The sequence below is a fragment of the Mus pahari genome, chromosome 10 (genome assembly GCF_900095145.1).
Source record: "Mus pahari chromosome 10, PAHARI_EIJ_v1.1, whole genome shotgun sequence".
In the NCBI taxonomy this organism is placed as follows: Eukaryota; Metazoa; Chordata; class Mammalia; order Rodentia; family Muridae; genus Mus; species Mus pahari.
In genome coordinates this window covers 115,170,352-115,186,940 of record NC_034599.1, presented here as the reverse complement: position 1 = coordinate 115,186,940, position 16,589 = coordinate 115,170,352, and the positions used below count along the sequence as shown (strand labels likewise).

General features: G+C 42.0%; 1 protein-coding gene across 3 annotated transcripts in view; it reads right to left on the bottom strand.

Moving 5' to 3' along the window:
• Window positions 1-474: 474 nt before the first annotated feature.
• Window positions 475-16,589, bottom strand: part of Abhd5 (abhydrolase domain containing 5) — a 25,352-nt gene continuing 9,237 nt past the window's right edge. The window contains exons 2-7 of one of the 3 annotated variants that reach the window (XM_021207203.2): window positions 15,786-15,871; window positions 12,685-13,057; window positions 5,996-6,150; window positions 4,076-4,187; window positions 2,996-3,182; window positions 2,157-2,491 (exon numbers count right to left, since the gene is read on the bottom strand). In XM_021207203.2, coding sequence (XP_021062862.1) covers window positions 2,402-2,491; window positions 2,996-3,182; window positions 4,076-4,187; window positions 5,996-6,150; window positions 12,685-13,057; window positions 15,786-15,871 — 1,003 coding nt within the window. In that variant the 3' untranslated portion in view covers window positions 2,157-2,401. Of the gene's footprint in view, window positions 2,492-2,995; window positions 3,183-4,075; window positions 4,188-5,995; window positions 6,151-12,684; window positions 13,058-15,785; window positions 15,872-16,589 lie in introns of all 3 variants that reach the window. The other 2 variants (XM_029543562.1, XM_029543561.1) reach the window with 2 other exon arrangements.

Below are 16,589 nucleotides of genomic sequence, written 5' to 3'. Positions count from 1 at the left end.
CAGATATCACTCCTGTACATAGGGCAATGCAGCTGGCTTTACTCTTCATACGACCATCACACTTGTACCACTTCACCTGTTTCCCCATCAGTGAGACGCCTCCTTTATCAACTCTCTGGACTTGCTTGTAGCTGTTACTGAGTCTGTCTCCCCTCCTCACCACTACTCTCTAGGCCTCTTATTTTCCATACTTGGTACAAGTGTGCTGGGACCTGGCATGGCTGCTTAACCAAAGACACGTATGAATAGAGAGTTCTGACACTGTGAGATGAACCCTAATGTGAAGATACCGGAAGCTTTTCAAGGACCTGCGTGACCATGAGTGAAGCTGTGCACAACTGTCACAAAGCTTGCATGGTACAGAGCGGCCATGCTCGGAACCACAGTGCTCATGGGACTGTCCCAGCCATTCTAACAGTTACGGGTCCTTGCCAAAGACTCAAGAAAACTCGCAACTCACCCACTGGTGCTAGCACTGTCGAGTTTATTCTGTAAAATAACTTAGCAAAGACCAAAGATAGTTAAGAGATCGTTTACAAGAAAGATATTTAGCAACCACTGTTCTCAAGAATTTGCAGATTATAAACTTCACTACTTCAACCTTAACAAAAATCATCACATACACCAAGGGAATTTTAATGTTTAAGAAGCTTCACAATGTGTTTCCAATAAAGCAAAGCAACTCAGTAGGGAAGCCAGCTTCTTTGGGTGGACCAGTTTCCTGTGCAGAAACTTTTTCTTCGGTGAACAAAAGACTGAGGCTGGTGAATGCCAAATAAGAGTCCTGCACAAATGTTCTGCCACTCTCAAGTGTGGATCTGGTCACCCACAAACACTAACTATAAAGGGGGGAAAAGGCTATTTTTATTCTCAAGGTGGTGAAAACAAGCACTTCTGGCCTCACGGTGGCTTCTTGCACTAACCCAATGCGTTAGAATCAGATAAAGGGTCACTGGGAGGCTGCTTTGTCCTGCTTCAATATGATTTACACGTTCTCCATAGTAAGGAGATAATCTTGCTGGCAGTTAAATGTGATATAATTTTATATTTTCAAAAAAAATTTCCTGACTAGTCACTAAAAATGTAATAGCTCAAGTCATCAAGTTGTGATGTGTGAGGTCGAGTTCTTATTTGTGTAATCTGCTTTTCTCCTGGGCAAACAATGTTGGTGACAATGCCCTTTGTTCTCTGTTCTCTAGACAGAAGGCTTTCTCAGCATCTAGCTACTCCATGGAGCTTTTTCATAGTTTCAAATTGTCTCTCACTTTAACACTGTCAGAAAGGTATAAATCCAATGGTGGTTTCTGCCAAACAGTTCAAACAACATTATAGACTTTTTCAGAATTTTACTTCAAGTATATAAGTGATTAGATTAACATAATATTTAATAAAAAATAAAACACAAGTTCTATCTCATTTCTGGTGCCGTAAGACATAACAGCACCACATAGTTTTAAATGTTAGTGGTAAAATGAAATCCAGTTTAAGCACCATATAAGTTGGCAGTTTGTGAAAACACAGTGTGACTTAGTTTCCCAAGAGGCAACAGTCTTAACATCCCTGTAAGTGAGGAGACCTGTCCATTCACTAGATGCTGGTTCTTGGGACTACTGGAAAGGAAGAGGGACAGGTTTCAGGTTCAAGCTACTTAGCACTTGAATTGCTGAGTCTATGCATTTATTCTCATAGAACCCTATAGACTACACACAGAAGGTTCCCAGGAACTGTGCTGCTGTAAGCAGTATGTTCCCATGGAACACATTTAAAATGCTGAAACACGGCTTTGCAGCCTTGATCATAAAACAGGAAAACAAGGAAAGTTAACGCTAGTGATTGACTCCCATCTTTTACATCAAAACCTAATCCTTTCAATCCATTTCAAAATGAAATATTCTAAACTCCATCTCAAAAATGAAGTATTCTAAATTGAAATCTTTTTACATGAAAATACTTGGGTTAACTATGTTAGTTGTTAGAGATGGTAAATACATGCAAAAATAATAATAATAATAGTAAAGTGCAGCTTCACAACATCTAACACAACAGGCCCAGAAGTCGCTAGTTAAACTGGCATCCAGACTGCAATATGACACACACCTAACAAGCAGTTAGGTGAAACTGAGAACAGTCTAGGCTGAAAAATCACAATTTTTCAGTACATCAGAAGGACAACCTTTATTTAAGGCTATTATTAAATTGGGCGACTCTCTTGTATTTTAATTTTGTGTAGGAGAAAGGAAAGCCATTCTTCTAGAAGGCACTAATTGGTTTAAATGTGGAAAACTGTAGAGTCCAGTCCAGGAAACTGCCTGGTTCTTGGGTTGTACTTCTTTCTCTTCCTGTGGTTGTGGGTATTGTTCAAGAACGGCATCAGTCACCAGTGCTGCATGGTTCCGTGTGCTCAGTCTACTGTGTGGCAGATCTCCTTGACTTTCTGGTTGAACTCTTCTGGCTGATCTGCATACACATAATGCCCCGCCCCGAGGATAGCCTGGGAAAGGAAGAGCCGCCATGGCAGGTGAGAAAGCAGTTCTGAAACACAGCGACCCTCAGAAGCAAAGAGCCACTCTTAAAAGAACAGTCGCGACTCATCTGAAAATGACTTAGGATTTCTATCAGAAGGCTCTGGGATAAACAGGAAGATCTCCTGAATCTTAGTCAATTCCACCATGCAAGAGCCAGCAGAAATAACACTCTAAACTAAAGGACTAACGCAGGACCCAGTAAAAACCACAACTGTGTGTACTGCACTGGGAAGTGGGTGTGCGCCTATCTGATTCCAAACCAGTCTCTCAGTGTCTCCAGAGAGACTGGGAAGACCTCAGAAAGGTGACTCACTACTGGGACACCAAAGTGTGTATGGCACAAACTTCACCCAAAGCCCTGTGGCGTCAGGTCTCTGAATGGGGTTGTGAGTGGAGCCCAGACTGGAAACCTCCAGGGAGTAATCAAACACACCTCCCTGAATGGAAACCCAAGCCAGCTCCATACTCACTATTGTCTTCACGTAGGACTTCGGTCGCAGTGACTGGATGCTGGTTCCAGAGTTGCCATCTATGCAGGATCGGGCGCCAAAGATCACTGAAACTGGAATGTCAGGATGCAAGCCACCTATCCGCTGAAGCATTGGCCGCTTGGCCCACCCATAAGGAATCGTCATGTTTTTGAAAGCTGTCTCACCACTGCAGAGAGGAGAGAACCACACCGAGTGATCTAGGGATGAGTTTGCACTACAGTCTCACCTGTTTGGCTTTCCCAGGATTAAAAAAAAAAATCTGTTTAAACTTTTAAACTATTTACTAGATAATGTATGAGAGGATCCACACATTACTGCTGTTAGGTAAACAGGGCTTTAGTATAATGTAACTAAATCAAAGTTTTCTTCTAATTTGAAATAAGAAACTAAAGTTGAAATAATGGATGCTCTGCAGAAGCTCCAGAAGCTGCTGAACAGTTGATGTACACAGGTCTAAGTGACCAGCCAGCCACTCACAGAACAGTTGATGAACACAGGTCTAAGTGACCAGCCAGCCACTCACAGAACTGCAGTCTCTTAGGCCCCAGTCTACAGCCCCTCTACTCCTGGCAGTGAACCTACCCTGTGTTGACTGCTGCTGCTGCAGCTCCACCCACCAATGAACACAGGCGAAGCTGTGTGTGCGTTCTGGCCTTGCCCTAGGTCTGCCTCCAGTGAAGCAGTGTTGCAGTGCACTACGGCACCATCCCTGGCCTGGCTAAACTAGGATTGTCTCAGTATTTGTCAGTGAGGCACAGCCTTAAACTGAGCTTAGGAGTCACCACGCTCACTGGCTTCAAACTCCCTATGAAGCAAAAATACCCCTGAATCCCACTCCCTTCCTCAGGTTCCTCCTGGGAACTTCAGGCCTTTGCCCTCGCAGGGGCCCACGTTTTCAGACTCTGCTTTCTACTCTTACCTTGCCCAAAGCTCGGTAAGTGGGGAGAGCAATAGCTTTTGGGGTAGTTGGGGGAAAGTAAACATGACCAAAATAGTTAGTCCAAAATTTTCAAAGACCTAATAAAAATGAGGAAAAAGATTCAGAACCATAAACCTTACCTTGGGGTTTGCACATTACAGTGGTAGATGTACTCTGTCACTGTGTCATCTTCAAACATAGAGGAGTACTTCCGCTTGAAATCAGGCCTCAAACGCTGCACTAGACTTAACCCTATTGACAGAAATAGAAACACATATCTTCTAAGTTATAATTTACTCACAGAATAAAAAATAGTGCTTGTTTACACAGTAAGTGCTATGTACATACATCTATCCATGTCTTAAATATCTATCTTAGGTTGGAAAAAGTATATATCCTGGACATTGCTTTTAAGTTCCCTGAGAATAGATGAAAGGATTGAAGGGTATGCTATACTGGCTTACAGGTGTGCTTTACAAGCTCAAAATATGTTCATTTCCTAGAACTTGTTATTGTAGAATAAATTTTTAAGTGAGGTGACTGAATAGAGCAGCTTAAACATAATATCATCTTACTAGGTTGCATTCTTTTCCCTTCCATAATAACAGTATATATGGGATATATAATTTTTTTCTAAGATAAACTCAGAACTTCTGTTTGGGAAACTCAAACTGATGGGAACAAGGCCTCAGGGAAACAGGAAGAAGAGCAGAGACCTCGTGTTGGCACAAGGGTTTGTTCTAGGAGGCCTCGTGTTGGCACAAGGGTTTGTTCTAGGACTCCAGACTATTAAAGGGATCACAGACATAGGCCAGGATGGTGGCACACACCTTTAATCCTACCACTCAGAAGACAAAGACAGGTGGATCTCTGTGAATTTGAGAAGGTTGGCCTGATCTACATTTTGGGTTCCAGGCCAATTGGGGCTACACAGTGAGACCCTGTGTCAAGTTGAGAATTGTCATCATCAGAGGTTTAGAAACAGAACCAACATCACCAAGAAAGCTACTAGACATGCTAGAGCCACCTCTACCCCAGACTTCGCATTATGGAACTAGTAAGGGGCCCCTTGGTTTAAGCCATTTATCAGATATTCAGTTATACATTGCTAAAAACACTCACAACTCATACAAGTTGTATGGAGACAAAGTGGGAGCTCAGACCATCATCCTCTGAGGCCATAAGGGAAGGAAATGGCTGTGGCTATGGGTAAGACACTGGAGTTGAGAGTCTAAACACTAACACTCAAAATAAGTAAATACTCAGAGTAAATAAATCATCCAGAGTCCCAAAATGTTCATGCAAAGGATGGTTTTACTTTCCATCAAACAGACATAGAGGAGGAAAGAGGAAATCTGAGTGTGGGAACACGGGTCAGTGCCACAGTGCATCACGTAGGCTTTAGGATCTTTTGCTTAACTCTCATTAGGAACCACACACCCTCAAGTGATCACCACAGAGGCCACTGTGCTTTGTTTTTGCCCGAGTCAGACACTGCATTTGCTTGCGTTTTAGGGTACCCAGACGGATCTACCTTAGCCCCAGCATTTCCCTCTGCCTCTATTGATAATTATTTGTAACATTTTACAATGTAAAAGCTCCCTCTCAAGGACAGTGACTGGCTCCGCCTTGTTATTCAGCTTGACACGTAGTAAGGGAGTAGGAGGACAAGTAAGAGCTCTGATTTGTTAGGACTCTGGCTAACAATGGTGAGCAGGAAACACAGATGATCCCTAGTTTATGCTGCTTCAACTTAGGACAGCAGAAAAGCAACAGGTGTTCAGTTAAAATTGTATTTTGAATCTTGATGGTTTCTTGAGCTGACACGTGTGGAACCAGACTCTTTTGTGCTAATAGGAAGTAAGAGTGATCCACTTAAGCAGCCATGCACAAAGGTTCTACAGTATATTGTGCTGTTGCTCGGCAATGTTAGGGAGGTACTTTGAGCTGACAATGGTTTTGGTGGGGGATGCAGGCCTGTCCAAAGCTAAGTGGAGAAAGCACTCACTCCTCTAGTATCTATAAACAATGTTTCCCCCCCCCAGGATATGAACACTCACCGAAAGGTCCTGCAATCCTGAGGCCAGCCAAGGGGTTAAAGGGAGTCAATGCTGCCCCTAGGGCCCTGATCCAAACTGGAATTGGTCTCTCTTGATCAGCAAGATCTGGTCGCTCAGGAAAACCCCATGGCTCTACTAAAATGAGGTGACTAACCCTGTTAAGGAAAAAACAGATTTAAGTTCACTTGGCAAATTCACTCTTTATCTGCAAAGGGCTAACAGTAAACAAACTCAAGCTGAAACTGAGCCCCTTAAGGGAAGACTAATTGTCAATTAGGCAAAATCATGCTTTTGTTGTGTCAACTCTTAAGACTGGAAGGATTTGAGGGGTTTCTGGTAAAAAGAAGGCTTTGCTTATATGTAAATTTTGGTAGCAAAAGAGACACCAATGTATAATATGTGTTTCCTGAAAAGAGAAAGGAGAAGGGGAAGGGGCATTCCGCAGGTGACACCCACCACCGACCACTCACAAGAATGCAGTGCTCTATACATCTCAACGCTGACAGCAAAGATAAACTCAGGAAATGGCCTCAAATACCACAGCAGTTAATTTCCTATGAAGATTCTAAAATTTTAAGGCAAGTTAGGATTTCCCCACAACCATGACAGTAATATAACCTGGGCTAAGAAAATACTTGAGTTTAGGAGCCTAGAGTTGGTAAAAAGGAATATGTCTCTCCCCTCCACCCATGACACTCCATGATACACAAAAGCCAGACACCGGTGACCCCATGATACACTAGCCATACACTCCTTTCCATGTATCCATGATGCCATGATACACTAGCCATACACTCCTTTCCATACACCCTGACACAAGGAAGTTTCAACTGTATGCAATACAGTTGCCTGACGCCAGGCTAACCCCTGAGTGAGATGACAATTTTTCTGATGGCCTCCCCAGTCATAACCAGAGCAGTAGCAAACCGACTGAAAACTACCTGCACAGTTTATTCCTTACGTAAAAACTGAAAACCATCCGCATAGTTTACCCCTTACATAAAAATGCTTTATTACTTTTGTCAGCACGTGTAAGGATGACTAACAATTCTTACTTGGCTTTTTTTTTTTTCAAACAGAAAGTTTTAAAACATAGTTCCAGAGAACAGAGCTCAGGAACGTGGAGAAAACTCAGTCTAACCTCTCGTCACAGATGGAAGGACGCTGAGACAGTAGACATACACCAGTGAGCTATGGTTGTTAATGCCAAGTAAGGCTGAGCCTCATTTCCCACTCTAGTATGCTCACAGAGGACAACAACCTACGGGTCAGCTTCATTCCGAGAGCACCACAGCCACGGAAGAGGACATTTTCGTTTGCCAATCAACACTGTCCTCTAACTGTAGCCCTGAAACCATTTGGGAGCTAGAACTATGGATCTGAGGGAGTTAAATGGCACAGGATAGATATACTTACTTAGTATGTTTTCAAATCTAAGGGTTTAAAAATACTTTAGTGTACAAGAAAAAGATCAGAAATACATTTTTTTCTTAAAACAAAATAGAAGACTCCTTTAAATTCAGGGAGTGGGGAAGACATGCCAGAGGTAGGAGTAGAATTAGTGGGATGGTCACCTTACTGAAGACAGTACTCATGGAAGGAAGCAGCTAGCAATATTCATTACTGACATATATCCCAAACAAAGAAAATGAACTCTTTATCTAAAAACCCCACTGTGCTTGAGGTAAGTTGTTTTTATTTGCCTTGCTTAATTTTCAAAATATCATCCCTCTGGAAAACGTCAGCTTAATATATTGTGCAAAGTACTTTAAAAGTTCTAGGATGGAGAACCTCTTTTGTTGGTAGTGGTGGTGGTAGTTTTGAAAAGTAGTAAATTGACCCAGTGTTGTTTAAGCCTGTCTTTGGGACCCAGAGGGGTGAAGGTGGCAGATGCAGGTCTGGTATTGGTCCTAAGTAAAAATATCCAAATGTTTGAAAATACCATCTTAGTCTAGTGAGGAGTGCACTGGTCCCCCAGATGGCCCTGGATCACACTGCTGCTCATAAAGAAGTCATTACAGAGGATCAAGAGCCAATGTGATTTATTTTCAATAAAATGTATTATTTGGAACTGAAAAATACAACAAGCATGAGCATTGCCCACACACATACATAAATTCTTCAAAGATATATAGCAAAAAAGCTTGAAAATAAATTTTCAAAGCCTCCAACATCAGAAACACAGTTAGACTGCATCCACATAAGCTACATGTAAAAGACCTCACAAAATAGTTTCCTTGTTTTTCATTGTAAGCCTTTTGAATACAACAGACCATGTAAAGCACTTGGTGGCTACCAAGGTGAGGCATTCCCTAAGCACAGCTGTCATAGCATCATCTATTCCACAGAGGATACACAGAAGGGTTTTAGATTGTTATCTTATTTATTTTCTTTAGGAGATACTATTTACAGATTCGTAGTGCTCCCCCTGCCTTTCAGCCTCCTGAGCTAAGATAACAGATGCGAGCTAGTGTACTAGCCCGACCCTGACAGGACTGTCAGCTCACATGTAGGTAAGGAATGAGTCTGAGAAGACAGCACACCTGAGCCATCCTATCAGACATCTTTCTCAAGAACCAGAAAGCGATTAAACTACAGGAACAGTGAGTGCAGAGCAGAAATAAGAGGACATCCTGTCAGTCTTGAAACAGGCGTTCTCAATAGGAGTCACCAGAGTTTGCTTGAGTCTGCAGCAATGAACAGCTTACACCTTTAAATAAAGGCAAAGAAATAGGTCCCACCCTCACTGACAGACTGGGGTGAGACGGTCTAAATGAGCAGATGACTATACTCACTTGACTTTTATAAGACTCAGTCAGCTGCCAGCTGGAATGACATAACCAGAACAATCTATCCCAGAACTAAAATGCACCAGGAAATCTATAGGGCCTCCTTGAAGCAAGGAAGGAACAAGGAAGATGAGCAGGAAGAAAACTCCAGTCTATACAAAGGGGCATTCTCAGACTGGAGGCAGCTCTGGGTATTTCCTGTTAGTGCCACACCACTGGGGAGAAAGGGAGGGCCTGGAAACACCAAAGCACTTCCAGTTCCAGGTCAAGTACAAAAGCTGCTCTTAAGAGCATCCAGGAAGAGGCAAGCGAATTTCTGAGTTTGAGGCCAGCCTGGTCTACAGAGTGAGTTCCAGGACAGCCAGGGCTACACAGAGAAACCCTGTCTCGAAGAAAAAAAAAAAAAAAAAAAGCATCCAGGAGCTGCTCAGCCCAGGTCTGCATTGTCAGGAAGCAGTCAAGCAAGAGCAGTGGGAACTTACTTTAGATAATATTACCCCCAGTCTCTTACTAGTGGAGACAAGTAAGAACCCTCTCTGGCGTAACCTAGAACGGATTTCTTTGCTGCTCCTTTCACTTCTTTTCTAGACAGGATCTCTGTGCTCCCAAGTGACCTCCAATATCTGCCCTTTCCCTGCCTGTGTCCCCGAGTGCTAGGGCAGCAGGCTTATACCATAGTACGTAGCTCATGAGCCACCTTCTAAGTTTTTATCAAATGTTCTTTAGCATAGCGAATACCTACAATACAGATATTTCTTTGCAAAGGAAGGAAATATAAAAGAAAAATTCAGCTAAGAGGAAGGGGCAAGTATCTTGGCTACCAACATGGCTTGCTTTGCTCTCCATATGGGGGAGAAGCTCAAGGCTCTTCAAGCAGCATGCAGTTCTACTATTTGTTACTGTGAATATTAATCTACTAATGGAATTATAGGAGGCATCTCCACTCATCACACTGTAGTAAAACATTGAGAACTGAGGTTGCTGTGTGGGAAGGAACAAGGAGCTGTGGTTTCATTTGGAGTCATCTACTAACCAGTCTACAACTTCTCTCCCCATTGGCTGTTTCCTAAACAGCCCAGGTGCCTACCTAGCACAGGGCCTTGGTAATGTATGCCTCACTGCCTATAATAATCTCCAGCCAAACAAACAGATTTTGTTTTCTCTCAGAGTGATTCAAAGGTAGAGACATTTAACTGGGGTTTTTCACTCTTTTCAAACTGCACCTCAAAAATAAGGAATGAGACAGCCCATACAAGACTTAGATAGGAACAGGGGGGACTGAGTCACTCAGCCCCTCAGATGAAATGCTGTGTTCACTGCTACTCTCATGCTTTTTCTTACAATTTTTAAAAATTGTATTCTTTTACTTAAAATTTTTTTAAAAGACTGTATTTGTCATACCCAAACAGGCAAAGAAAAGACCTTTAATCCCAGCACTCAGAAGCCAAGGCAGGTGAATCTCTGTGATTTTGAGGCCAGTCTGGTCTAGAGTGAGTTCCAGGACAGTCAGAACTATATACAGACCCCATCTCAAAATAAAACCAAACCCAAATAAAATAACATTAAGCTAGAAAGGAAAAAAAAAAGTACAAAAGAGTTGAGTCTTGAGTTTTTGACTCTGTCGAGCACAATCCTCTGATAGCAGGAGGAGGTGCTGAGACACACTAGGCAGTCTATACATCCTCACATCCACTGTGACCACTGTTCAGTAGTTCTCGTTCCCACAGTGCTTCATCTCCAGCACTAGGCACAAATATAACAACATCTCTCAACAGCTCCATGGGACGGGGGCACTGCTCTTCTCTCCCACTGACGGTTCTTAAAGCTCTCACCAAGCTCTACCTCTTCAGAGCATTTCACTACTGCACAGGAAACATTCACTAACACTTCTAATCAGCAGCCAGCTCTAAGGGTTAATAGTTTACAGTGTAGAGCTTGATGCCCACAGCCTCATCCAGAGATGCCATAACATACAAAATAACAGTGGTTGCAAAAACCAAGGAAGTCAATCCTACAGACTAGCCTTAAAATGCCTACTAAGAAAAGGAAGTGTAGTGGGCTTTATTGGTTTTTTGTTTTGTTTTGTTTTGTTTTGTGAACAGGTCTGGTTGACAAGACTATCACTGTCAAACATATAAGGAACTTTGAATACACCAGAAAAACTCCAGTACAAAGGGTGAAACACACCAAATCTGTGGAGAAAAGAAGCTGTAGCTAGCCTTTGCTACTTTGATAGTTCTTTCTTCCACCCTTCGCTACCCTTTCAACCCCCTAACAGTAGGTAAGAGAGAAAAAAAGGACAGGGAGGAAAGGAACGAGATCCCTGGATAAAGTGAGGGGTCGGGATGGGGACAACATTACTGTTAGACTACTTACTGCTGACTCCTTGGGGCAAGTTTTATCTTTGAAGTCAGGATATCTAATTTCTTCTTGTTTCCTCCTTGCACAAAACCACTTAACAAACCACAACCAACAACTAATAACCAACCAACAACCCCACCTCTCAGGGGCCTGAGCATTTATCTACTCTCTGAAATGTCCCCAGAATTCCAATATCACACTCATAGAAACTATCTGCAGCTGGCAAAATCATGCCCCTGCTAGAACAAGAGTCAAATCACTGTGTCAGCTGCTGTAGACAATCTGAAGCAGCCCCATATCACACACAGGATTAAAATGAAAAACCACATTCTTAGTAATATTTCTATGTTTTTTTTAAAGAAACCAAAATTCTCACTATGAGGGCTGTGGCAGAGATAAAACACAGTATACTGTACCACGTGTCCAGTGCTGTACAGACCACATGCCTGCAGCTGTGCAACAGGGTGGCCTCATGGTGGGTTCAGACACTCTGAAAATGACCATCCCACGCCTCACCCACAATCCTCAATGTCCAAGATCTCTGTCATTCTAGATTTAGAACACAGTTCAATGGAAAAAATACATCAGCAACACAAAAACACTATTATTCTCTTCTGTAAGAAGAAGGCTCAAAACAAAGCGAACGTTTTCCTTTATTTGCTTTGGACTTAAATGTGACTCCTGATAAAACAGCAACATCACAGGAAACAGTACAAAAAAAATCATAAAGAGACTCTAAAGCAAAACACCCACTAATTCAAGGACTGAAAAGTAGTTCTTGCTGAGTACAATGGGGTAAGTCTAAAGTACCACTCAGGAAGAAAAGGGCAGGAAGTTCAAGCTTGAGTCAACATGGGTTACATAGAGTGCCAGAGGTCAGCCTAGTATACAATAAGATCCTGTCTCAAAAACAATTAGTTCTTTAAAGAGTCTGTAATGAAAAAGTTTAGGGAATAATACAGTCAAAAACCATAGAAGGTACACTATGAAGATAAAGTTCAGAGCATATATTTGTTCAGTCACAGAGATCTAGCCTGCTTCCCATTATAACTTAACTATAATTTAGTGAAAAGTCTAGAAAAGCCTGATGGATGAAGGTTTGACTGTAATAGTGAAAATATGCAATAACACCATGGGATTTTTGCTTAAAGTGGCTTAAAGTTATACATTAGGCCAAGTGAGATTTACATGCCCTTAATCCCAGCATGAGGGACACAGAGACAGGCAGATCTCTGCGAATTGAAGGCCATTAGGGTCTACATATTGAGTTCTAAGCCAGTCAGAGCTACACAATGAGACTGTCTCAAAAAACCTTATATATTAGACTTTGTATAAGTATAAATAACAAATATAACGTCCTTTGTCAAGCTTATCAACATACAGTACATGTAACAAGAAAATCTGATTTCATTGTTTTAGCTACAAAAGTGGTTACCAGTTGTGGCACTTGTCTATCTTGTGAGGCTCATTGGTAACCATCAAGGATGGGAACCACAGACTAACACTTGGGTGGTCCTCCCCTCTGCTGCTGACACTTACCTTGACGGGTACTTCAGTGAGTAAGCAGCAGCCAAGAACCCTCCCAGGTTGTGTCCGAGCAAGATCATTTTGTCCAACCTGAGGGCACATCTCCACTCTTCAATGGATTCCACAAACTGATTCTCCACTTCTTCCGCATCACTGTCAAACCTAGGTCTACTACTTCTTCCGAAGCCCAATAGGTCAAAGGCATAGACAGGCCTATCGGTGCTTAGATCTTCAAAATTCAGGGCCCAAAGTCCAAGACCTCCTCCAAAACCATGAAGGAGGACAAGTGGTGTCTTACTAGAAATGTTATGAGAGAACATCAGCGTCCATATTCTGTTTCCATTGGATATGCGCACAGGCTCTTTCTTGTAAGTGCAGGGGACACCTGGTGAAGACAGAGGGACTCTGCTCAGTTCCACTGCTTGAGTGCTCTCAGGGCAAAAACAGTGAGTAACTGGTGGTCCTGTTACTTTAGCAATTATATCAGCCCCTAAAGGAGTCTATGCCTGACTGAAGCAAGCAAATCTAAATGACCATGTTTTATAACTACGTGGGAAGACGTACCTTAGACAAGCCTCAAGTATCTGTGGTTACAGTCTTTGGAAGTCATGTGACTTCTTCCACTCTAGCATATTGAGGGTATTACATTCCTACAACTACAGAAGAACTTAGTGGACCCATTATTTCAGGTATCTAGCTTTGTAGACAATAACAAAAGAATATTATTTTGAATTTGCAGAACACTTGACAGATTACCATCTGAGACTGAGGTCAAACTTGAAAGGATCATGGAAAGTTATCAGGAACCTGGAGAAGGATTAATCGTATCTACGGTAAACACACAGCTGGAGAGTTAGGTCATTTTAAAGCTTAGTGGAAAAGACAGATCAGAGAGTATAACATGAATACCTCACCATGAGGCAACCTGAGTTCAAACAACTGGCCAGAAAATAAAAATAATACAGTTCTGTAGATCAAAACCCTTCTGTTCAAAATCCCATATAACTAAATACTTTAAACCCCACAAATTGACCAAAGATAAAACTAAAGTTGATTGTTGATTTATATTTAATTATCAACTAAATAGCTATTCTAGGAATGTCCTTAATTATCTGTGCATATTCATGTGCAACAGCAGAATAGAACTAACCTTAGGGCCTATGTACATAGTGATATTGTCCATCTATGTACACTGTGTACATAGAAAGGTAGCATTCATTTGGGTTTTAACAGATGCCCTGCCCTTACCTGGGAAGAAATTCCCTCACTTAGAAAAGGAAGTGATCTAGGATGTGCAAGAAGCCAAATCTCTTCAGCTTTTGAAACAGGCCTGAGAAATTCCCATAAAAATTATCTGTACCACCTAGTAGAGAACTCATCCCAGTGTTCAATCACTTATGTTCACGTCTGACATCAGAGCAAGGCCAATTCTCAGACATTAGTACATACGTTGGGCATCTGGCAATTTTAATAAACCTAAAAAAAAGTGTTTTTTTGTGGTTAGGCAAACCACAGTGAAAATTCCAACAGTTTTGTATATAGCAATATTATCCAGGTACATGGAATAGAAATTCATTTTTGAGTTAAAACCCACACAAAAGGACTAACCAATCATTCCTAATAATGGAACCAATTATGGTTACTTACTCTGGAATTGCCAAGTGTATGAAAGAGAAAGTAAAGAGGGCAGTAAACAGGTGCAAACAGACATCAGCATAAACATAGCAAATAATAACATATAGGAAGCCTTTGCTTTACCAATTCCTGTAGATTCTACCAGCAGAAGAAAACTGTACAATAAATACCAGAAGTTTGGATCAATTTCAGTGCTCATAAGAGAAAACAACGGGCTCCCATGCCAATATGAATGTGGATTTAAAGAACAGTACAGTCAAAAGGAATGCAAAGGAGCGTCCTACCCTCACTTCATAGTTAAGGAAGGGTAAGCTGGGCAAGGTAACTTGTCCAAGAGCTGGTAACACTTCACAGCAGTCTGGGCCAGACTGGTTCCAGTCTAGAATATGTCCATTAATAAGACTTTGGAACACTAAGAATCTGCTCTTAAGTATATAGTTTGGGCACATCGGGAGAGTCTTTGAGAGTAGTAAAGCTTTATTTGCCATTCTTCTAAAAATATTTTATTTTCTAATTATGTGGGTAAACATGAGCACACTCATGCACACATGTGAGTGCAGGTGCCCATGGAGGACAAAAGTATCAGATCCTCTGGAGCTGAAGTCCCAAGTGGTTGTGATTCATCCGGTATGAGTGCTGAGGCTGAACTCTGGTTCTCTGCAAAAGTACTATATGGTCTGAGCCATCATAACACACGGTCACAATACATGGTCTAAGCCACCACAATACATGTGTGAGCCATCACAGCACATGGTCTGAGCCACCACAATACATGGTCTGAGCCATCACAATATATGGTCTGAGCCATCACAGCACGTGGTGTAAGCCATCACAACATGGTGTGAGCCATCACAGCACATGGTGTGAGCCCTCACAACACATGATGTGAGCCATGTCAATACATGGTCTGAGTCATCCGACTTCCCTTCCTTGCCCTTCCACCCATTTACCCTTCTTCTCTCATTCCTGAGTGTTATAGTGGTGGTTTCCAAGTCACATGACAAGTGAGTACACAGAAACAAATGTACGAATACAGCTCATTACAGAGATCTGTGCTCCTGAAAACAATGTCACTCCTCTAATTATATTTTTTGGGAAATAGGCAATGTTTTTACAAATATATTATTTTAACATAGAATAGTTTATTACTATTATTTTCAAAACAACAAAAATTTTCAATTCAAATTTAATTCTACTAATAAATAACAATAATTATAGCCCATAAACAATACTCCTTGGGATCCTTACTACTTTAAGAATTTAACAGTAATCTCAGACCCAAAACACTGACAATCACTGCCCCACCCTCCCCCCATGCCACATGCTGAAAGAGAAGAGCAAGGAAGCTCTTTGCCAACTGCTATCAGCTGCTATCCTGCTGTGGTGACAGGATCTTATCTTCAGCTTCAGGACAAAGCACTGTGGTTGGTCTACTTTAGTAAATAGCTGAAGAAAACCTTACAAGAGGAAAACCTTACATTTTAACATTTTCTCTTCAGCTTCTTTAAGGTGTGATGTAGATGTGGGGCACCAGGTAGGAAGCCACCCTGTCAGCCATCCTGACCTAAAACACCAAAAACAAAATGCAAATAAGTAAGGTCATGCTCTCAGCTACTACATCCTGGAAAAGCCTCGGAGAATCCCCACCACCACCACCACCACCAGTGAGGGCAAGCTACAGGTGGCACAGGTCAATGGGACAGGCACTGGGTACCTACAGGTAGGAAACAAAGACTCCCTCATTCTCTAGGATAGTCAAATTCCAAATAATCACAGCAAGGCTAAAAATAAGAAAGGACTAAACGAGAAAGGAAGGGAGGGAGGGAAGGACACCACTCCCAAAATAAGGCCATCTCTTAACAGGTAGAAGGGCAAAAAGTTCAAGACTATGTATGAATAGGTTCGCCTCACCTGAACGGCAGGCTTAAAATGAGAAGAAAACTTCTATTAAAATTCTCATTAAAAAAAAAAGAAAAAGAAAAAAGTTTTAGACATCATGAAAAAGTGCAACGAGCTGCTGGCCTGTGCACAGCCTGCTTAGAGCAGCTGGTTAACTGACAGAACAGCCTTGGCACTGATAAACAGCACCTGAGAAGAATGACACAGCCTGTCTCAACAAGGGGAGCAGGTCTGAGACAACAGAGGATGTGGAGAGGCCGTGACTGACACTTGCTAGGAGTCAACACAAGGTGGGTGAACTTTCAGCTTTAGGCCAACCTGCAGGCCAAAACCTTACTGCAGTAACTGATGCAGGCCAAAACCTTACTGCAGTAACTGATGCA